This window comes from Diceros bicornis, chromosome 8 (assembly GCF_020826845.1).
Source record: "Diceros bicornis minor isolate mBicDic1 chromosome 8, mDicBic1.mat.cur, whole genome shotgun sequence".
Classification (NCBI taxonomy): Eukaryota; Metazoa; Chordata; class Mammalia; order Perissodactyla; family Rhinocerotidae; genus Diceros; species Diceros bicornis.
In genome coordinates, this window is record NC_080747.1 from 3,513,986 (window position 1) to 3,536,874 (window position 22,889).

General features: G+C 51.8%; 1 protein-coding gene across 1 annotated transcript in view; it reads right to left on the reverse strand.

The window, feature by feature from the left end:
* Positions 1 to 376: 376 nt before the first annotated feature.
* Positions 377 to 22,889, reverse strand: part of TRMT44 (tRNA methyltransferase 44 homolog) — a gene marked incomplete at its 5' end in the record, with an annotated part of 36,243 nt that continues 13,730 nt past the window's right edge. Inside the window, 7 exon segments of the mRNA XM_058547628.1 lie at positions 377 to 1,122; positions 7,279 to 7,395; positions 9,768 to 10,173; positions 12,215 to 12,398; positions 13,326 to 13,432; positions 18,178 to 18,249; positions 19,614 to 19,721. Coding sequence (XP_058403611.1) covers positions 890 to 1,122; positions 7,279 to 7,395; positions 9,768 to 10,173; positions 12,215 to 12,398; positions 13,326 to 13,432; positions 18,178 to 18,249; positions 19,614 to 19,721 — 1,227 coding nt within the window.

Consider the following 22,889-nt stretch of genomic DNA (forward strand, 5'->3'; position numbering starts at 1 on the left):
ACACAAGCCAACTGTGGCCAGAGTGGCATCTCTGTGGCCACCCAGACCAACCAGGACTTCCTCCCAGGGGCCTCATGCAAGGGAGAGGCTGGGCGAGTGGGAAACACATCTATCACAGGGGGTTTGGGAGGGAGGCACAGCCCCTGCGCTCCCACCCAGACGCTGGCCAGGCGCCTCCTGGCCCATCCCTGGCCTGGGGTCTGGGGCCCCCGGCAGGGCTGCACTGAGCTGAGGCGCCTCCTAGAGCAAGGGATGAGGTTGTTCTCACTACTCATGAGTGAACCAAGAAGCCCCACACCACGCGATACTACACAGGAAAGGTCGCCTGGATGCAGCCCACGGAAACCCACAGGCAAAACTGTCTATCGAGGCAATGTTCCGGGTAAAAGTGTAAAAATAATTTTAAATAGAAATACATTAGGATTTTTTTTTTCTGGAATCAAAAGAACTAACAGTGCTTGCGGGGAGATCCGGAGGAGAAGGCAGGAGAGAGGGAGGTCAGCACCCAGAGCAGCGGAACTCCGCTCAGCCAGCTGCTGGCAGGAACGGCTCACCGCTCGGGGTCCCCTGCTCTTCTCACACCCCGACGCGACGAGTCAGGCGAGCCAGATGGTGCCCAAAAGGGCTGGCTCAAGCACTTCCCACGTGTTCTGGACTCCAAGACACTGCGAGAACTTTCAGACTCACTTTCTAGGAGTGACAAGGAGTGACTCTAGCTTCCCATGAACATGTCACGTAACTACGTTACCACGGAGATCAGAGGACAATAGGACCGTCCAACTGTGACCACCACCAGCACAGCAGCTGCAGGGCTCAGAGGAGCCAGGACATCTCTCTTGACGTGGCCTCCCTGCACCAGGGCAGGCCTCCACTCGCAGGACAGAGCAGCTCACAAAACCCGCTCTTTCTTCCTGGTAGCCGGGGACGGCCGCAGCTCCCCAGGCCCGTGGGCAAACGGGCAGCAGTGTGAAGGCAGAACACAACCATCAGGGTGATGAGTGAAAAACCAACAGATGCGGGTTTTGAAAGCTTCAGGAACCAGTCTCCGTTTTGCTTCTGGTTGCCTTTTCTTCTGTAGCCTCTCTTCTCTCCAGTCGCGAATGTGAACTCTCCCATCCAGAACTGTGGTTTGGAACAGAGAAAAGACACAGCCAAGAAGTTAACCTGCAAGTTTATTAACTCACCAGGATCTGGGGGAGGCAGCTGTCCAGGGCTGGGGATGCAGCGACACAAGACCAGAGTCCCCACGGCAAGCTGGCGCCCAGAGGGAAGGAGACGAGGTGCTGAGACCTCAAGCAGTGGCCAGTGGCCACCACCCGCCCCAAGGCTGGCAGTCCCCACCTAAAGGGTGAAGTGACAGAGGCACAGGGCTGGGCGGGCAGGGGAGCAGGCAAGGAGCGGGGGCAGGCATCCTGGGGTGAGGGAGTGTGGAGGGGCTAGCACCAGCTGGGCTGGGAGCCGTCAGAAGTGGGCTGGACACTAGGGGAGGGGTGAAGAGCCCAGTGTCTGAAGCTGAGGTTCTGGGGATGACAAGGTCCAGGGAGGGACCACAGGACACAGTGGCTGGGACAGCCTGGGGGATGGGCTTGTAGGAAACAAAGCTGAGGCCCTGGAGACCAGAGCATAAGAACGTAAACGTGGTCCCTGATTCGGGACGTGTCGGAGACTGTGCTCTGCATCACAGGGAGAAAACAGAGTGAGGCACCAGAGGTCATTTCCAGGCAGGCAAAGATGAGGGGCTGCTGGCTTTAGGCACCCCCACAACCAGGGCCCCCCAAATGTAAACAGGGGTGGGGGCTCAAGGATTCACAGCCACCCGCCTGGAGCAGAGGGAGGCTGAGAGATGCAGTGGGAGGGATCGGGGTGGCCGGAGTGACCTCAGAGCTGGGTAGCTGGAGGACCCCAGAGCAGCAGAGGAGTGGGCAGTGTTCCCATCAGCGGACTGGGCCCCCCACCCAGCTGCCTCCTGAGCCGGTCACCCCTACTCAGCTGAGACCCCCTGCCCCCGCTCCCAGAGCTTCCACTTGGCCGTTCCATCCCAAGGAGCCAACTCCATGTGAAACGCGGCCAAAGCAACCAAATCCATCCTGGCTTTCCCGGGAAGCCGTGAAACCACCTGGAGACAGAGAGGCTCGGGGAGACATGCAGGAAGCTTACTGAATAAACCTGGCTCTCCGACTTCTAAGGAGAACTTGAAAGGGTGAATTAAAGCTTGAATTCCGCTTTCAAATTGCCTTGTGTTATGGCAGTTAACAAGACTGTTTGTCTTCGCAGGCCGACATTAAATACTTTCCCTTGAAACTGGAGAAAAGGGCTGCAGAGGCGCCTCACCGCACGGAGGGACACAAAGGCAGGATTCATCCTCACGAGGCAGACGAGAAGCACCTACTAACGGCCAGGCCCGGTTCTGTCCCTTCCACGGAGCCAGCCTCCTGCACTGCCCCCCCAAACATGATGACACTCAGCTTTCTTAGCCCGAAAGCCCGGGTCAGGGAAACTTCGCTGTGTTCCACAGGATAGTCCCACAGCAGCACCTCCTGGTGCCGCACAGGACGACACGGCCCAGCCAGTGGGGTGGGGAGCTAGACTGGGGGTATGTGTAGAAGGAGCCTCGGAGCAAGACTCCCACCAGACTCCTGGAGTGTGCTCCCCAGAAAGGTGAGGAGCCCTGGCCCGGAGGAAGTCCTGGACGGTTCAAGGGAAATCTCGGGGACAGGGGAGGGGGCTCGCCGGGCCTAACCTGGGCATGGACCACCCCCCTCCAGAGAGGCCAGGCCAGGTCCCCTCCCTCAGGACAGCCTGGCTTGCAGCAGGCCCTTCAGGGCAGTTTTGTAAAATATGACATCTAGCCACATTCTGCAGCAATACCACAAGGTTGAGGAGGGCCGCCAGGATCTCTAAGGCCTGGGGAGTGGGTGCTAACGACAGAGGGGCGACCCTGGATATGGCAGAGGCCGGGGCGCCCTGAGGCTGGCCAGGACGGCCGACATGCGCCCTCCCCCTCAGGACACAGGGCAGATCTCTCCCATCCCCCTCCTCACACCCCTGGCTCCCATCCTAGGCAGGCCTGTGCCAGGCACACAAGGGCATCAGCCTCCAGGGGCGCACACTCCAGCCCCAGGGTGCAAGACGCTCCTCGTGTAGAAATATGTCCTGATTTTACAATGGAATTATAGAAACAACATACGCTCTCCCAAAGTTCACCTCTCACCCGACGTTTCTGAACAAGGTTCCTCCCGCACGTGAGCGCTCCCTCGGACCTGATGAACACAGCACACGAAACCTCCTGTTGCATCTCCTCCTGCTTCTGACAGCAGATGTCACCTTAACCAAGGTGTTCTGAGGAACTGGTTGAAGATTCTTCCAGAAAATCACTATGGACAATTTACCAGAATGGTGCTGTACACCCAGGAGCGCTTGTTCTGGTCAGATGCAGCCTGGGTTGCCAGCCCAGCCCCTCCACCCGATGGAGACCTTGGGCAAGTCACCGACCTCTCTGAGCTGCATCCGAACCATCAAGGCCATGAATGCAGGCATCAGAGAGACCACACTCACAGACCACTCAGCACAGTGCGGGCACCCACGCACCCCACTGGCCAAAACCTCCTGACCATGTGCACATGCCAGGCCGTGCAGACCCTGGGGCGGGGTAGGCCACGAGAGCGGGTGCCGTGCTCACGGCCTCCGTGTGGCAGCCCCGGCGATGCCCGGCACACAAGGCGCTCAGCGCTAGCTGAACTGCAGGCATCCGAAATCACCTTTACTTCCTCGCTCTTGCAAACATTACTAGAGACTGGCTACGGTAGTGTAAAAACCCCTCACACAAAGAAAGACCCAGCTTCAGTGCATATTTTTTGCATGACTGGAAGCAGAATGTTTACTTGGAGCTCAACCCACAAGCCTCCTACTCCAAAGCGTTTCCAAGAATCAATGTGCCCTCTGACAGAAAAGCAATCACAGACATGCATATTTATAACGGGAAAAAAGATACTATTTCATGAAGTCACACCAAAAAACGTGCTGGGAAAAACAGAAAGAAGAGCAGCCCCTGGGCTGCAGTCAGGATTGTAACCGACAAAGCTTCGTGAGACGGAGAGGGACTGCAGGCAGCCCGCGCCAGAGCCGAGCTGCAGCGGGACCTTTCGGTTCAGGAAGGCCGCCCTCCTCCGCTTCTCCACTCACCCGGGCCTCCGCTTCCGCAACCACCCCCAAATATGGAGGCTCCAGCGCTGCTTACGGGCTTACTGCCACCATAACAGCAGCGTTTACCCAAATGAACTCAAGTTTAAATGAAAGCCAAGTGCAGCTACACAAGGGCAACAAGGCCACCCAGAGGCACCGCAGGCGTGAACGCCCGAGCCCTGGCGCGCACGCGTGGGGGAGGCGGTGCGCACCCGGGCCCTCGTGTGCACGCGTGGGGGAGGTAGTGCAGGCACGCATACGTGGAGGCAGGCAAGAGAAGGTGGCAGCTCTCAACACCCTTAGGAGGTTTACAAGCTGAGGGAGTGGACAGACGTGCCTCCTCCAGCCGCATGGCCCTGTGGAAGCCTCCTTCCCTACCACCTGCCCTGCTGACTCACTGCCTGACCACCCTACTCGGCAGCAGCACACTGATGAGGGTGGGGGGACTGGCTCAAATCCTGGGGTCCAGATAGCTGCCCATGTCCCTAGACAAGGCCTTCGGGCCCAGTGTGTGCCCACGCCCCCGTGTTGGGCCTGGCACGTGCGCGCATTCCTCCTGTGGGGCCTGGCAGGTGCCAGTATCCTCGGGTTGGACTTCAATTCTGTGCTTCCATGAAGGCTTCCCTCACCACTAGAAAGGCCCCCAGCCCAGCAGGGCCAGTTACCTCCTGCCCCACACAGACCCCATCAAGGCACCTGTCCTGCTGTGCTGGACTCATGGCTTGGTGTGCCCATTTCCCCTGCCAGGTCCTGAGGCAGGGAGAAAGAGGCCGTCATCTGTGTGCAGCCTCCAGCAGAGAGCACACACGTGGAGAGCCGTGCCCACAGATGGCATCTTGTGGGTCGGGGACCCTGGGACCCAACAGTCTTCCCCCCTGTGAAGAGGGGTCAGGTGACTGTGCCCTCCCCACTGGGCCACTCATTTCTTCATCCTGTGACACATGCTAGCACCAAAGCAGTGGGCTCCGGGATGGTCTCTGGCTGCAAAGCCAGACCCGACCCCACCCCAAGGAGCTCACTGTCTAGTAGGGGCAGTGACGTGACTGGTGCAGGTCATGTGACAGACGCAGGTGCAGAGACTGGGGGCCCAGAGAAGGCAGAACTGGGGAGGGGAGTGGACGGGAAGCTGTTTAGGAAAGGTTTCTTGGAGGAGACAGCCCCTGAGCGACATCATCAGAGAGACCAGGGCACTGAGGTGGAGGCAGGAGCAAGCAGGAAGCCTTGGGGGACACGATGTAGGCCCCACAGAACACAAGCCAGCGGGCCATGCAGGACGAACTGAGGGGTTAAGTCTGGCAGAAGTGGGTGCGCTGGGCTGGGGTGGGTGGAAGGAAGGCAGGTAGCATATGCAGGGCCCCTGAGCCAGGCCAGCATGCATCCCACCCTCGCAGAAGCCCACAGTCTCAGTGGATCAAGGGTGGGCCACGGGGCCTGCTGGCAGCCCCTGCTAGCCTGGTCTTCTCTGGAGCCATGTCCTCAGCACATCTTCACACACCATCCTGCTCGTCTACCATCTGCCCTCCCAGCACCACCCCCCAGCCCCCCGCCTCCAGGAAAGAAGAGCTGGTTGAAGTACACAGCTCTAGCCCAAACCCAGCCTTCATGGGACATTTCACAGCAGAAACAGCATCAAAATTGCTTCCACTTCTTAAGTACCACGGGAGCCAGACGCCGTGCTGTGGGGGACTTGAACACGGCACTTGACCCTCATGGACCCAACATGGGAGAGAACAGGCAGCCTGGTGACTTATGGGTTCAGCAGGTCACACGGATGGTGACAGTGCAGCCAGAGTGGAAGCCAGTTTTGCTCCTCCCCACGGTCACATTGACGTCATCACTCCCCTGCTGGTCAGAGCCCCGAAGCCTTCTCACAGCCGCGCCCACCTTCACCTCCTGCTCATCAAGCCTCCACTCCTCCTTCCCAACTCAGACCCTTTACACCCCCCGTTCTCTCTGCCTGACATGCTTTTCCTTGTCCTCTTCACCTAGCTAACTCCTACTGTTTTCAAGTCCCAAGCCAAATACCATTTCCTAAGTGAAGCCTTCCTGAGTCCTCTCCAGCACTAGGCTAGTCTCCCTGCACGCCACGACTCCAGGGACACATGTGCCTGTGATGCTATTGTGATGCCAGAAGACACCCGCTAGTTTTAAAGATGCACACCGAAGTGCGCAGGGGTGAAACAGCACGCTAGCTGGGATGTGCTTTCAAATACTTCCATAAAAAAAGGTGGAAAAGCTTCAAGAAGCAAATATGACGAATTATTGACCATCTGGACTATGGGTAGACAGGAGCTCCTTTGTGTGTGCTTGAAAATGTCAACTAACGGAACTTCTTTTAAACCTCAGGTGCCCGTGTAAACCTCTGTGACACTTCCCCCTCCCGGTCACTGTAGACTCCAGGGGGGCAGGGACAGCGCTGCCTCGCTCTGCAGACTGAGTGAGAGCACACGCAGGCGCCTGGGCCCTTCCACCCCCGCAGTCCTGGAATCAGAGCACCAGTGCAGGAGGGCAGTGTGCGCCTAAGTGCAGACTCACGGAGGCCCAGTGCAGGCACACAGGGTGGGGGAGCCGGCAGGAATCTGGGGCTCCCTCCTCTAAACTGCCCAGGGCCTGGCTGCGAGCTCAGGATGCTCCTAGTTTGCAGGCAGCCAAAGCAAAGCAAATCAGGAACCCTCACCCAGGAAAGCTCTCCAGGCAACAGGAGGCACCCAGCCGGTAGCTTTCGGACTCACTCTTCCTTCTGTGTGAGGAGCGAGCACATCACAGAAGGGTGACACCAGGCCTGGGGGCACCGAGCCAGAGGAGATGTCGGAGAGAATCAAAGGGCAAGTGTGCCCAATGTCCTATCCTGAGGTGAGAGGCTCACAAGCGGAAACTGGGTGGGGGACAGACGGGAACTCTGGTCTCTCTTCCCAACTCTTCTCTAAGTCTAAAACTACTCTAAAAGAGTTTATTAGTAAAAAAAAAAAAAAAAATGCGGCAGGGGGAGAGTGATACCAAGATGTGTAGCAAAGACAATGCTCACTGACTCAGGGAAGGTGGAGCTGGCATCACACGCGGTGAGAAACACGCACACTGCAAGGCTCACCCCCTTACCTTCAAACACCTGATGGTTGTTTTTAAGCAGCGTCTGCAAGCCTCCACATTCTCGCTTCAGTCTCCGCAGAGTCTCCCTGCCCAGCTCACCAGCTACTTCAGCCAAGGAAAGGCTCTCTGTTGAAAATGGGGTTTTCCCCCCAAAACAACAAAAAGGCTATTACGAACCTGTTAAACTCTAGTTCTATAAATTCAAATCCCTTACGTACGTCGGCAGGAAAGATCCCGAATATTTAACGTAAATGTCATTTAATTCAGTCTGCAGCTCCAAAAGCTGGAACTGCGCAGGCAGAGCTGTCACCACCTGAGATTCACCACCACCAACTTCCACCTGCCGGGCCCTGCACTGCGGGTCCCACTCACGCCGCCCAGCCAGCCTGCAGGTGAGCGAGGCTGACCACGCCCCCGGCCACGCAGAGTCAGCGTGCCCAGCCCTGGAGACCCAGTCAGGCAGCTGCTCCTGCAGCGATGCTGCAATTCCATCTACCAAGGCCCAGACCACCTCAAGGTCCACCTCTCCGCTGCCTCTAACTCGTTCCGAGAGGAAGCAGGAAGACTAAGGAAAAAGTTAAATATTGGCCCAGAAAGCCTTCCCTGTCCCTGCCCAGGTTCCGGCCCCCATGACTCCTTGACGCTGACTCACACACCAGCCTGGCCGCCGCCTCTTAGCTGCTCATCCCTCGATATGTGAGTGTCCTGATCCCACGGCGAGGGAGGGACTACCTCCTCTCACCTTGTGTCCCCCAGCCATGCCTCTCAGAGGGTAGACGCCCAGGCCTGAGATTAGTCAGGTCATGAGGACAGACCCACTCACGCATCATGTAGGGCTCAGAAACACGGAGGGTCCTGTGCCTAGAGGCAGGCTGGGGAGGGAGTCACTAACTCCAGTGACCGAGGGAGCAGACCACCTGTGGGTGGAACCTCTGGCTGAGAGGCCAAGAACACACCTCCACCTCACTGGAGCACACCTCACACGCAGTAGGGCAGCTGGAGAGCCTCAGACAAGCCCCAGACGGAGGGAGACCAACCTGGAGAGGACAGCACCCCGGCCCCCAGACGTCTCCACCAATGGTTGGGCAGGCCTGAGACCCGATAATCAGAGCCACCCCACTATCTCCCTCTGAGCCTAGAAAAAGATCCAGCCTTTGCTCACTAACAGGGTACTCCAGCCCAGGCAGACTAGCAACCCCTGCACTCAATCATCCCCCAAGGCCCCAGTAGCAGAAAGGGCTGTCCTGGGAATTAAAGGTCAAACTCCATATTTTTAGATTCACCCGAATGTCTCTGAGACTCTGTGCCCTTCGAGAACCCACTAGGAGCCCCCACCGAGCTTTCCTTCCTCTCCACTCTGGCCTTGCCTTAACAGGGCACACCTAGGAAATGGGGTGCCAGCCCACAGCACACCCCTTGGGCCTTGGGGATGGTCCACAGTTACACGGATGGTCAGCCACCTGAACCAGGGCCATGGTGGCCAGGGCTGCCACCAGGTCCCTAGAGAGGCTCTCCAGATCAGACCCTAACAGGCTGGGGTTTTTCCTGGAGATGGGAGACACGCTTAACAGCGCTGCCACATCTCAGGCACACGAGAGACGGAAGGGGTGTAAAAAGATGAAGACAGTAACTAGAGCATGACAGCTTCATGGAGGAGGAAGACCAGGCTCGGAGAGGTGGACCCATCGCTGCCTCCTCCCTGGCCCCTCCCACCCACAGGGCCAGCCAGGCCACAGTCCCTGACAGGCCGAGGGAGGGGTCCTTAACTTCCTCCAATGATCCAAAACCTCAGAGAGGCAAGTCCCCAGCTCTGCCCAAACGCAGACAGCTCCCAGTGCCCTCTGGCCGCTGACCGACGTGGGCGCTGACGAGAAGCAGAGGCAGGAAAGAAACAAGTTCTTCATCCAGTAGCCCCAGGAGCTTTCCACACTCATAATAACCCATAAAAATAGTAAAACTCATGCTTTGATGCCTAGCTCTCTTGAGTGCCACTAATTTCAACACATTACTCGTCCTATGAGAACAATCAGATACAAATGTCTCCCTTTTATCTTGTCTGATTTTTGCATTTTGGAGATTTCGAAGAAAATGAAATTATCAAATCACGACATCTCTAAAATCTTACCATATATTTAAGGCAACAGTGCACTTTTCTGGCATTCAGTAACCTGCTTTCTGTTTAGATAATTTCTATAGACTGAAATGAGTAGCTCTAGACCCTGAAGCCTGACTGTTTCTGGAAAAGTTAATTAAAGGCCCAAACGTTACCACTCTGACCTCAGTTTTCTCCTCTGAGGAAACAAAGTCCAGTATGTTAATAGGAACTGTAAAGAAAATTTTAAAGAATGAGCTTATAAGTAGCCATTTATTACCACGGTTTCTTTAGAACATATTTAATTAACAACGACCACGCCATTTTAAATTGCTCATAAAGGAGAACTGAGTCACTGCCCGAAACCCAGCAAGTACTCAGCACCCCTGGGATGGTGGATAGTTACCTCCTCGATTCCAGGTCTTCAGACTGCCACCTGGAGAACTTCCTGTGGTTAACTGCTTCCCACCTAATAACAAATCTGCCACTTGCAAAACCACTTGGTCAATAAAGTCTCGAGGGAGGGCAGCACAGTTCCTTACGCGTTGAGCTTTTTCTCTGGGGTGAAATCCAGGCAGCCAGAGTCCTGCGGCCTGGGCCTGGGGCCTGTGCCCAGCCTCAGCGTCCAAGGCTCTGTGACCACCAGGGTGATGGGCACCGCCGGCAGCAACCCTGGGGGGACCAGGGGCAGGCTCCTCACCAGGTGGGCCCACAGGGCAGCCCCGCCTGCTGCTGATGTACTGGGTTCTCTGCTCATCGAGGGAAACTTCTCCGGAGGGCGGGTATGTTCTAGACTTCCCAATGAGACAAACCTGCATTTGCGGAGAGCAGAGGAAGTATTTTAGCAGGCTCCTGCAGTATATCTCAATGTTCTCCACAGAATTCTCTTGTTCTGGAGTACAAATTACATAAAAGTTTTGATATTTGTTATGAAGAAAATCCTTATTTTAAAAACTAATACCGACATCAATGACTTAAAAATAAACAACTAACAGCAAAAGCCAGGGAAAAATCCCACCACTCAGATTTCCAGAGCTCTAACAAACGTACAAATCAGAGGCCACCTTTACCGGACTCCCAGCGTGCCCCATAATCGTGTCAGCCCTCCTGCAACCCCGCCTCTGTCCCACGCGCAGACCCTGATGGGAACCCAACGAGCTCTGAGATGAGACTTGAAAAGAATGAGGCGTCTTTCCATCAACCTCGCCAGAGGGAGGGCAGGCATGTGCGGACCAGCAAAGCACTTGGCAGAGCACAGATGCTCAGTTCACACCATCCCCTTCCTTCGTCGTACACCCAGACAAAGGACCCCTTCCAGAGCCCCCGGGAGAGCCAGGCCCAGGCCACCAATGCTGCCGTGAGCACAGCATCTCAGAACTTCCTCCTTGGGCATTAACTACAGAGCCAGGTAAGAGGCGAGGAAAGAACGCAAATCTACTTACACCAGAGCTACCCCTTATGACTCTCCATCTCTGCCACCTGCTAAATGTGTGACCCTGGGCAGGGGACTTGACTTCTCTATACAGGGACCAAGAGGGCCTGGCATGTGATCAGTCCTCATTAAACATCCACTACGTGTGGACATCCCTTTGCATCTGACCCCCAAACCACTCAGTTATAAGAAAGCTGGGGCTCAGAGAAATCAAGCAATAGTCCATGGCTCCAACAGCTAGTGATGGAATGACAAATCAAAGAAATCAAAACTGCGGGGCCCACGTGCCCACCTACATGACCTGAACTCTAGCAGTTTCCGAAAATCAATTCCAACCTCAGAAAACTATGACTTGCCAAAATAGAGGGCATTTAAGAGCATGACATGAAGGCTCTGAAGATGAGTCCTAAAGGACATTTTCAACATGATTTTGAGCAGTGTCAGTACTGACAGCAATGATGTCCCTGAAGCCCACCGCGGGGCCCAGTCACTGTCAGTACGTGAGCGCCTGGGGCGAAGACACTGTGTTGTCTGGTCCTCAACGCAAGCCGCGGAGAGCTGCTTCTCCCCACCTGACCGACGGGGACACGGGCTGGGGCATCTGCGATCTGCCCGCGAGTGCACTGCTGGAAGGTAGCAGAGCCGAAAGTGGAGCCCAAATCTGTCTTGGATCCTTTTCACCACATGAAGCAATCAAGCTCTGTGACTGCTATGAAGATATGAAGGATTCCTGTGTTTTCTTTTTTCAAAAAAAAAGCACAATCACAGCCATAGTCTTGTAAAAGAAAGTTATCAGAGATTAATACAAATTGATGTCAATACCGCCTCCTTTCAAAGCGTCAAGCCCTTGGAGCAGTAACCACCCGGCAGGGTCACAGAGAGGGGGCTGCTGTTTTCACAGACGGTGCAAGGACCAATTTCTGCCTGGACAAATTGCATTTCAGGTAAATCTGACTTAGCCTTTTAATAAAAAAATCTGAAATCATTTTGAACTTCTGAAACAACTTTTAATTTCAGCCAATTATTTGGGAATCCGAGTAGTCGAACTTAGAGCGTTGCAGCTCAGACAACACTAGTCAGAAATCTCTACACAAGTTAAGCTGACGCCTACTCTGGGAAGGTCCCCTAGGGCCACTCATGGTTTCTGGAAAGAAAACGAAGACCTGGTGAGGGTTCTTGCAGAGCTGCTACAGGCCTGGAGAAGGAAGTGCCAAAACGTCTCCAAAGGAGGGGGCTGTATGGACAGAACAAGCCCTCTGAACCCCATCAACGACTGAGATGTTGGAACTGGCACAGACACCTTCTGGAACATTCACACTTTCAAACACCACACTGTTGTTTTTGGTTCTGTGACACGGCCCTAAGCTTTCCATCTAAAGGCCAACACGTCGCCAAGATCACCCAAGGTGGTCAGGACGTACTCTCTTGGTAGAAGGAATTCTCAGGCAGTCCTCCTCTACGTGAAATCCACAGGCCGACCCCACTTCTCTAATGAAATCAAGGTATCCCCGGTACTGAGTCTTCTCACTCTGCCTCCGCTGGTACTTTCCAACAAAGTCAAAGAAGCAGCAGGGAAGGACGAAGAAGCAGCAGCTGTAGGAGGACCTGCAAAAATAATCAACAAGCACAGAAACCAAGTCTTGAACAGACTCATTAAAGAAAATTCAGCAGAAAGCCACACGGCAATAGTGTATCAGGGTAAAACATAAACATTAGCTGCTGGCTAATTTTGTTGTTTACATAAAAAAGGAATTATAGCCTTCCCCAATTTAATTTCTAGAAACAACTCAGCACAGTACATCTTTTCAATAAAATAGGAATCTAATTACTTTTCTAAAAAATATTCTTCCATTGCAGTTATTCTTGTCAACTGGAATCTAAAACTTTCTGAAGTGCTTTGAGATTTCAGCTGTGAATGAGAAATTTCAGAGGCAGGCACAACCAAGATTAAGTTAAAATTTGCACCTTGACCTGTGTTATTCCTTGAGAGCTAAAATAGCTCAAAAGAACCCTGGGTGAAGGAGACGTGGCGACAGCAAGATAACTGGCATCCTGATGACGTCTCCTTCCGATTCAGAGGCATAAGCCATCTCCGACAGATGCATAGAGTGCCTACTTTGAAGAGACAGATATTGCTGTAAAGCGTCTTTATATTGACAGATTTTCCCTTTGAAGACAAACCTTCCTGTTACTAGAAAAAAACTTCCAAAGAATGGCACATCTTTCAACACCGGATAAAAATATCGTAGAAGTAATCACAGTTTCGATCAGCACTGTCCAACGGAAACAATGTGAAACATAAACGTAATTTTATACTTTCCAGTAGCCATATTTTAAACAGTAAAATAAAACAGGTGGAATTTACTTTAAATTTAACCCAACATACTCAATATTTCATCATTTCAACACTTTGAAGCAGCTACATTTGAAGTGCTCAACAGCCACACGCAGCTAGTGGCTCCTGTGCTAGAGAGCGAGACTTAGGCAACAAGATTCCCAGCCATTCACCACGCCACATCTCTACTTACTCACCTGGCTGCCATGACAGGTATCCATGGTGTTAGTTCATCGGAATGGTTACCAATTAACCAATCAACGTCAGGGAAAAGGGTCTTATCATTTGGTGTGATCGCACCTTCCTAAAAGAAAAACACAAAACAGGGCTAAATGTTTAGTAAATAAATGCAGACTCATGAGGTAGCAAGACACAGTGGGAGGGTAGAGGCCCTGCGGAAGCACAGCTGCTGTGGGCCTGATCTTAGCCCCTCTGGGCCTCCTGTGTAAAAGGTGAAACCAGGAGAGAGGAAAGGAACGTCCCTGGCCCTGCATCTGCCCAGAGCACACGGAGTACTAGCAACTCTTGGCGTCAAGACTGGAGAAACTAATGACACTTTTCTGAGCGCTGATGTCCTTTCGATAATTAAAAATGTGTTTCTTTACAAAAACATAAAAAGGAGCTACAGTAGAGATGGGCCATAGGAACTGCTTCATCTTTGGCAGAATATGGAGGAAGAAATGGCCTTAAGAGTGGGTAAGTGGAGAGCAGCTGGGTCCGAAGTTGATTTAAGTGTATAACACAACGCACTCACACAACCTGGAAAGTCTACGCTTCATTCCGCGTAATGAAGCATCTACAAAAGGATAAAAGATGGGAAGAATTTACATATATAAGTATGCATTAATTCTTTGATAATATGCCATTATCTTTTGTAAACTCTCAGACAGCAAGTAAAAACCGCATGTTAATCATTATGATAATTTCTGTAGTTAAGCTAGAAACAGCTTGCTTTTATGATTTAAGAAATTTAAATAAAAACCCTATCCTTTCTGCTAAATAGCAGGCCATCATTAATTATTGAAATCAACAGCCTTAACTGTGAATCTGTCAGTAAAAACTGGAAAGAGAAAAGACACTATATAACCACTCAAAATCCTCTTAAATTTAAAACTGAAGAATGAATCCCCAAGGGAGGTAAGCATTAAAGTGTTATTCCCTGATCAGAACAAACGGGGAAGACGTTATGACAACACTCACTTTTCAAGGCCGTTCCTTACAACAACAAAACACAACACAAGAGTCCTGTAGATATAATGTATACAAAAGCAGAATTTAAATTCTACAATCTTTCTGGGTCTTAAATAAGCATATGTGCTTCTATCTACAAACATACTAAAATACTGGAAATAGCACTGCTCACCTTGAATAAGCATAATCGAAAAACAAACCTATGATATTATTTATTCTTTATTCCCACCCACTCTAGATTTAAATTTGCCTATTTGTCTCTTTAAACGGCTTGTATTAATAAAAACATAATTTACACTTAGTGATTACCACAACAACAATCACAGTTATCTTGCCAACAACAGCACACTAGACAACAAAGCCCCACCTGTTTTATGAAAACTTTTAAGTGACATTTTGAATATAGCAAATTGCAATATTCCTATTTCATATACAGCTTCACAAACAAAATTAAGACACTTTGTGATCATCACAATGCTGTTATTAGAAACACACTTTTTTTCCTAACAGGCTCTTACTTATAAGGAAACGAGGTTTTTGAAAGAATGGAAAGAAGCTGTATCCCACTCGGCCTTCGAACGTCCAGATTGTGCGTGGAAATGACTAACTTACTAGGCAACACACAAGCACCGTGCACTTGCCAACAAAACACGCTCATTTCTGGCATGTTCTTCTAGGGCAGAAGGCCTAACAGAAATGTGGTCAGCTTCTACCCTCGTACTTAATACCCAAACAAGCAAGACTATTCTAGCACTAAGACTGAGGTCCAGGTGCAATGAGAAGAAAATACACATCAGAACACAGAACTCTTACTAACTAGCAGGCCTTGACAAGGGGTTGGGTAGGGTCTCTCCCACTCCACAGAAAGTCTATGGCAGGTTGCTGGGGAACCTCAAATAAAGCACTAGAACCTTCTACCTATTCTCTAAGAGGCTCCTCACGCCAGGCAGCTCTTCCTTAGGGTCTCAACTTAAACAGAGGGTTCATTCAACTGCTGTTTGAACTTCCTACCCAAAGAAATTATTTTGCTTTTTCACAAAACACAGGGACACAGAAAATTTTGAAATCAACATGTTATTCCTTTTGCTTAAATCATCAACCTCATACCTAAATTTAGAGCCCAATTTTAACTGTGTAGTAATATATGGTCTGCATGGATGTCTGCAGAGCCTCCCTGGTACATCGTCTGGCTTACCAACATATTCTTCAAACTTGAGCTTTCTAAAATGTTTTAATTTACTATAACGTATGAATATATAAGCAAATGCAAATCCTTGTAGCATAAAGCAAAGCATAAATATATAATGAAAAAAATAAGCAAATAAAGAGCTGTCAGGCAGCTGCAATGAACTTCCCTTCCTCCAATCTTTTATTTTTTGAAATATCATTCTCAACTTTAAAAGAAAGTGAGGCAGAGAGAAAATATAAAAATAGTCTCAAAAATTTTATTTTCTATTTAGAGATGAAATGATACACCTGAGAATTGTTTCAAAGTACCAGCAGAGCTAATGTTTGGGGGGGAAGGGGGTTGTGAGACAAAAGAGTCATCGCTGAAGCTGGCTGATGAGTTTCTGGGGTTCGTTACACTCTTCTCTCTATGTCTGTATATTCTTGACCTTCTCCATGATGAAAAATAAACACTCTTTTCATTTCTCAAGTCAGCATTCTGCCCTCTGGTGGATGAGAATATGTCCTATCACACTCATGCACTTTAACTCCAGGCCTAAAGTCTTGAGGCGATCCGGACAACTGGGCAGCGGAAGCCGCGTGGAGGGAAGGGTCGCCACGCGCCCAGTGCCCCAGAGCCAAGTACTGGACCCCACTGCTGAGTGCTCCTGGCTGCTTGGAGACCTCCACTAGGGACCAACACTCGAAAACATGTGACAAGGGCCCTGCTGTAGGAGTGCTGCTGAGGAGGAACCCATCACTTCCCTCCCTTAGGGGACATTCCTCTCTGACAGGCAGCAGGACAAGCGAGCGCGTCTGGACCGAGGCTGGACTGACCCGGTTCCCTCTAGCCCCACAGTCATGGGCTGAGACCAGGCTGCCAGCCAGCTCAGAGCAAACACGCTGTCCCTCTCCGCAGCTCCACGAGGCGTGTGCACACCTGCAGCCAGGCCAGCTCCACCTCACTCTCCTTCACCTGACTCCTCACCACCCTGCCCTCTTGCTGGGGGGCTGCCCCAGCCACTCTACCTACAGAGCAGGACCTGCCGGCCCGCAGCGGCAGCACCCCACCCCAAGCCCCATCTCTCCCTAGCACTTGCCACCACCTGGCACGCCACGTGCCCACTCGTGTGTCTGTGGGCTGTCTGTCCCACAGCCCCACCCCCACGAAGGCAGGAAGTTTTTGTCACTGTTAAATCGTCAGCACCTAAAAGAATGCCTGGCAGGTAGCAAGCACTCAAATATTTGGCAAATACGTGAATCCCTTTATTGTTTCTCCTGTTTTTTTGGATACATCTCTCACAGCATTCAAGATCCTTCCTGAAATGAAAGTATATTTGAAGTAAACCTTTCTGAAAAGCATCATGGCAATATTATCAAAAATCTTTTGAAGTCCAGCCTTTGAAAAAGATTTTTCTTAAAGGGGACTAGGATTTATACACAAAGATCGAGGCAGTGTAATTTGTAATTTGACAGCAGATGGTCCAGACAATGAGAAGAGGAAATAACCACGCTGTCGTCACCTGCTGTGTATGTGAGCTAACCTCCCCAGCATGGGTTCCTCATCTGTAAAATGGGCGCAAAATGGAGGACCGACCGCCTGGGCCTGCGTGAGGATGACAGTGAGTTCAGACAGAGAGAGCTCTTGGAAAGAGCACACGGCACTCAGGGGGTCACCATCATTACCAGACTCGGTGCACGGCTGTCACGTGCAACTCGACGGAACGTAATTCAACCACTAACAACGTTTACAAGTAAGTGTTAAAGGCTTTGGAAAATGCCAAGAATGAGATGCCAATGAACAAAACCCAGAGTCAAAATTCTATATATAACATGGTCACAAGTGTAATTTCTGAAAGTGTATATATTTATATCCTTAAATAAAAAATAGTGATTATCTCTGGGTAGGGGTATTAAGAAAAATGAGAATGGGCCATTTCAAGGAAATGTGAAGGGTAAAAAAATATACATATGTGAGAAATCGCCTGGGACCACATGGTCCACTCTACCCCTCACCTCCTGCGTATCAGAGTCAGGAGGTGACGTCGCCAGGTGGGCATCTCAACTCTGTGCTGAGCACCTAGCTACGCCCCTCTCACCCCTGAGGATAACACTCCAGGAGGGCTCTCCAGGAAGCACTCTTGGAGTTTCAAGGTGGGGGTGACTCCCTCCTCCAAGTCCCTTGGCCCCTAAATCTCCTCTGTATCAGCCCCAACACAGCACTCTTATTTCACGACTCATCTGTGTGGGCCCCATGATGTGTGCTCCTTAAAGGTACCCACAGTGCCCCCATCACTGGCTGGGAATGGCAGGGTGGGCAGCCACTGCTAAGTGGATGTCTGAACAAGTAGCCTGTCACAGGCATCAGAGAAGATGCAGAGAAGCTTGAGGGTCTGTCTTCTGCCCCCAAAGCAGCACCCGAGCACCCACACAAGATGCAAACCGCCTGCGGCAGACCCAGGGGAGGAAACAGCACCTCCAGCTCCAGAGGTCAGCAGCCGTCCTTCAACTGAACCAGAAGGCTTTGGCAAGCCTACAGGGTCACCCTGTCTTCACACCTCAGAGCACTTAGACTAACATGGATTGTTACAGCTAACATTTCTGATTGGCGTACACACAGAAACATACCCACGGAAACAACCGCCACCAGGGAAACCACGCTGAGATCAAACGAACAAAGCAAGCCAGTACCTCCAAGCAAGTCTGTGGTCCATAAAGGTCCCAGATTTTTCTTCTTCGGACATCAATCCCTCTGCCTGGATGCTAAAATGATAAATTTCAGAAATCAAAGGTTACGTTCAGCACATCATAACAAATTAGCGAGAACCAGTTACACTCTGCAGGTATTGCCCGCAGTGTGAAGTGCAAGGACCCTCAGCATTCACGGATGGTGCCAGCACAGCTTCTCAGCCATCTAGACACTCACGCTCCTACAAGGCGCAGATAAGAACCCGTGCTGCACTAGTGGTTGCTGTGAGTCTTCAGGAAGGGGAAGCGCAGTCAAGCTGGGAACAGCCCGGGGCTGGAGCCCCAGGAAGCACACCTGGGAAGGGGGCCGGCCCTCCTGGTGCTCAAGCAAGCTCAGGTGTGGGGCACGTCTGCCCTTCCAGCCTGCCAAGCGAGACCTGACTTGTCCCGTGAGGGCACGCCCTACCCAGTGCAGTGCACCGTGACAGCATGTCAGCTTTCACAGGCAACCGCACTGACTGCACAAGGCACCCCTCCCCAGCCCCACCATGGCTACCTGCCAGCCTCCAGGTCTCCACCCGATGTGCTAACACTCCACAGCCAACCTGTTTACAGGTACTGCAGTTACAGGCTCGTTCTTTCATAAAGCAATTCAACAAGTACATTTCAACAACTCCTTTCCAAGTTCCCAGCTGAAGACAAATATGTCGATCCCATAAGGGAGAAAGCCATGGTCAGAAGAAAATCAGCCTGGGGTCACCACGACTGGGCTTCAAATCCCAGCGGTCACCCTCAAGCGTGAAGTTGCTGAGCTCCAGTCAGTTTGCTCAGCCCGGTGAGGGGGTAACAGCACCTAACGTACTGGATTTGCCGGGAAGGCTGAGACGATGGTGGAAAGCTCCAGGCACGCCAGGGACACCATGGCTTACATTTACTGTACTGCCCTGAGGGCCCAGGTGCTGTTTAAGCTCTTACTGCCTCTACTTGACCAATCCAGAAAACGGCTGCAAAAACTAGCATCACCGTTTTACACTGTGGCATATGTGTACGGGACTGTCCTCTGAGCTAGAATTTAAGCTTCTTGAGGGCAAACCCACCCTGCCCTTTATTCCCCCTGCAGTGCCTTGAAATGGTGGGTTTCCCAAACAAAATTATTTGACAGCAAAAACCCACGTGCTTTTGAAAGTCTGGTTTTACAGGTACACATCACGTGTCCCCGAGAACCCCTCTTCTAGTCTAATGAGATCGCTGTCTTTCCTTCCTGTTTTACAAGCTGCCCGTTCTACAGAGCAACAGAGCCTATAATCAGTCACTATTCCAACAGCCAGGCTGACCCTGAACCCAGGTCACACCAGCAGAAAAAGATCTCAATGAACCTTGCGCTGGCCTTGAAGACACTCTAGAGAAGATACTAGGAATGGCCATGAACCATGCTTTACCCCCTCACTGCTCAGTATATGGACCAGGAGACCATTTCCACATCCTAAGTCAACAAAGGACTGCTTAGCTGTCACTCCCCGCTCAGCTCTTTCTTCTTCCCATAGAATCTAAGTAAACAGAAAAAAACAAAACAAAGTCAGTTTGTAATTCACTCTATCCCAGAATAATTCAGATACAAACCCCACGAGACTACAAATCACACTCCCAAACAGGTGGAGAGGCCTCATCTGAGGCCCTGGGCTTCCATGCAGATGACACATAGGTAAGCACAGGGTGGTTAGACTCGGCCCACTGCTCTTGTCTGATGCTGCACGGAGCAGCAAAGCTGTCTTCTTCCATCAAGAGTCCACATTAAAGTGGTCATCTCTGGGCAAGAGCTTTACAGGTTATTGTTAGTTTCTTCTTGCTTTCTCTATATTCTTTAAGTTTTATACACTTTGATAATCAAAATATGCTATTTCTAAAAAGACAAGAGAATTGCAATTGAAAGGAAATTGGAAATTATCTAGTCTAAACATTTTATATTTAATATGTTAACACCTTAAGGGGCAGTTGGGGCGAGTCTTCTATGAATAGAGTCTATCGATCCCAACTGACTCTGTTCGCGGAAGACTCACCCTAAACTGTTCAGAGAAAATTGAGAACAAGGGAGTGCTACAGAGGGATAAGTTTGGGAGGGTCGGGGTGGAGGGGGGCCAGGTGGGGACATGTGTGTGCACCTTGATAGCTGTTTCGCGCCATAAAATGTAACTGTCTGAATGTTTTGAATTAACCAATCATGTAAAACCGCGCCAACCTTTTCCCGCTTTATGCTCCCAAATCCTATAAAAGAACTTGCCCCCTAAGGCTCGGGGTCGACCCCTCTGTCTCCTGCGAGGGACACGAGTCGACCCGGAGCTCCGCTCAATAAACCTCTTGCGTTTGCATCAAGTTCGGTCTTCTGTGTCTGTGGGCCCGCGTCATCCCGAGACCTGGTGAGTTGGGATTTCCCTCCCCTTCCCCTTGGGAATCCAACATTTGGGGGCTCGTCCGGGATCTGCGCGGTCACCCCAGACTCCGAAGACCCCTTGGAGGTAAGCCTGAGTGACTGGGTGTGTGAGTGTGTGCGGCGCCGCAAAGTATTGTTTTGGTTTCAGTATCGGGCAGCCGCCGCTTCGGCCCGTGAGGACCGAGCGGCTGCAGTGGCAGACGTGCTGGGAACTGCAGGCTGCAACCCTGGGGGACGCCCCAAGGGACAAGGGGAGTCAGGAAAGCCTGACTACCCCCTTTCAGGTAGAAAAAGAAATGGCACTCTTTTTCCCAGGGAGGACACGAAAACCCCTCCCGTCTGAAACCGCCTTCGGTTGGCTTGTACAGACACCAACCGGGCAAAGTTGTTTTTGTCTTGCTGTGTTTTTGATGTTCATTGTTCTGTTTTCGTTCGTTACGTGGACCTCATTTGACGGGATGGGACAGACTATGACGACCCCCCTCTCTTTGACCTTAGACCACTGGACTGAAGTGAGAGCGAGAGTGCACGAATTGTCGGTAGAAATAAAAAAAGGGCGTTGGCAGACTTTTTGCACCTCTGAGTGGCCCTCCCTCAATGTGGGTTGGCCCCCTGAGGGGACGTTTAATCTAACTGTTATCCTTGCGGTGAGGGCTATTGTTTTCCAGGAGAGACCGGGGTCCCATCCTGACCAACGACCATATATTACAGTGTGGCAGGATCTGGTGCAGAACCCACTCCCGTGGGTTAAGCCATGGGTAAAAGCAGAAAAACTAAGCCCCCGAGTCCTGGCGCTGCAGGATGCGGAGACACGGCAAAAATCGAAATCAACTCGAACAGCGGAGTCGGAGACCCCTTCGGCCCCCCCCGGGGTCTACCCTGAGATTGAGCCTCCTCCCGAATGGCCCCCTTTCTCGCCTCCCCCTTACCCCTCCCCCGCTCCAGGATCGCAATCAGGACGGAGAGCGACTGGCTCGGGTCCCTCCGCTGGAACCCGAAGCCGCCGCGGAGCCACTCCGGACGGGCCTGATACCACGGTGGCGCTCCCGCTAAGAGAGTATGGAGCTCCTGCGGGGCCCAACCAGCTGTCACCCCTCCAGTACTGGCCTTTCTCTTCCTCAGACCTGTATAACTGGAAAAATAACCATCCCCCCTTTTCAGAAAACCCCGCCGGATTAACCGCCCTGATAGAGTCCCTAATGTTTTCCCATCAGCCCACTTGGGATGACTGTCAACAGCTCTTACAGGCACTCTTCACCACGGAGGAGAGAGAAAGAATCACACAGGAAGCAAGAAAGAATATCCGAGGCACCAACGGGCAGCCGGCAACGATAGCTGAGGCGGAAGAAGGGTTTCCGCACAACCGACCCAACTGGGACTATAACACGGCTGAAGGTAGGGGGTCGCTGTCCGTTTATCGCCGGGCTCTAGTGGCGGGTCTCCGAGGGGCCGCAAGGCGGCCCACCAATTTGGCTAAGGTAAGAGAGATCCAGCAGGGGCCCACTGAACCTCCCTCCGTTTTCCTAGAACGATTGATGGAGGCTTACCGCAGGTATACGCCCTTCGACCCATCCTCGGAAGGGCAAAAGGCCTCTGTCATTATGGCCTTTATTGGACAGTCTGCCCCAGATATAAAAAGGAGATTACAAAGGCTAGAGGGGCTGCAGGACTACGACTTGCGGGACGTGGTAAAGGAGGCTGAAAAGGTGTATCATAAAAGAGAGAGTGAGGAAGAAAAGCGAGAGAGAGAGAGAAGGGAGGCTGAAGAGAGGGAAGATAAGAGAGATAGGAGACAAGAGAAGAAACTGACCAAAATACTGGCCGCAGTGATAAAGGCGACAGGGCCAGATCATAGGCAGTCAGGGAACCTGGGCAACGCCCCACGACCAGGCTCGCGCAGACGACAGCCCTTGGACAAGGACCAATGTGCCTATTGTAAGGAGAGAGGACACTGGGCAAGGGAATGCCCCAAGAAAAGGGCCACACCCAAGGTGTTGTCTTTAGGAGAGGACGAAGAATAGCGGGGACGGGGCTCGGGCCCCCTCCCCGAGCCTAGGGTAACCCTAACTGTTGAGGGGACCCCTATGAGTTTTCTGATTGATACTGGGGCTGAATATTCAGTACTGAAGCAACCTTTGGGGAAATTAAAAACTAAAAAAACTCTGGTTGTTGGAGCCACTGGGCAGAAACAATACTCATGGACTACTTCCCGGACAGTGGACTTGGGAAAAGGAAGGGTGTCCCATTCCTTCCTAGTGATTCCTGAATGCCCGACCCCGTTGCTAGG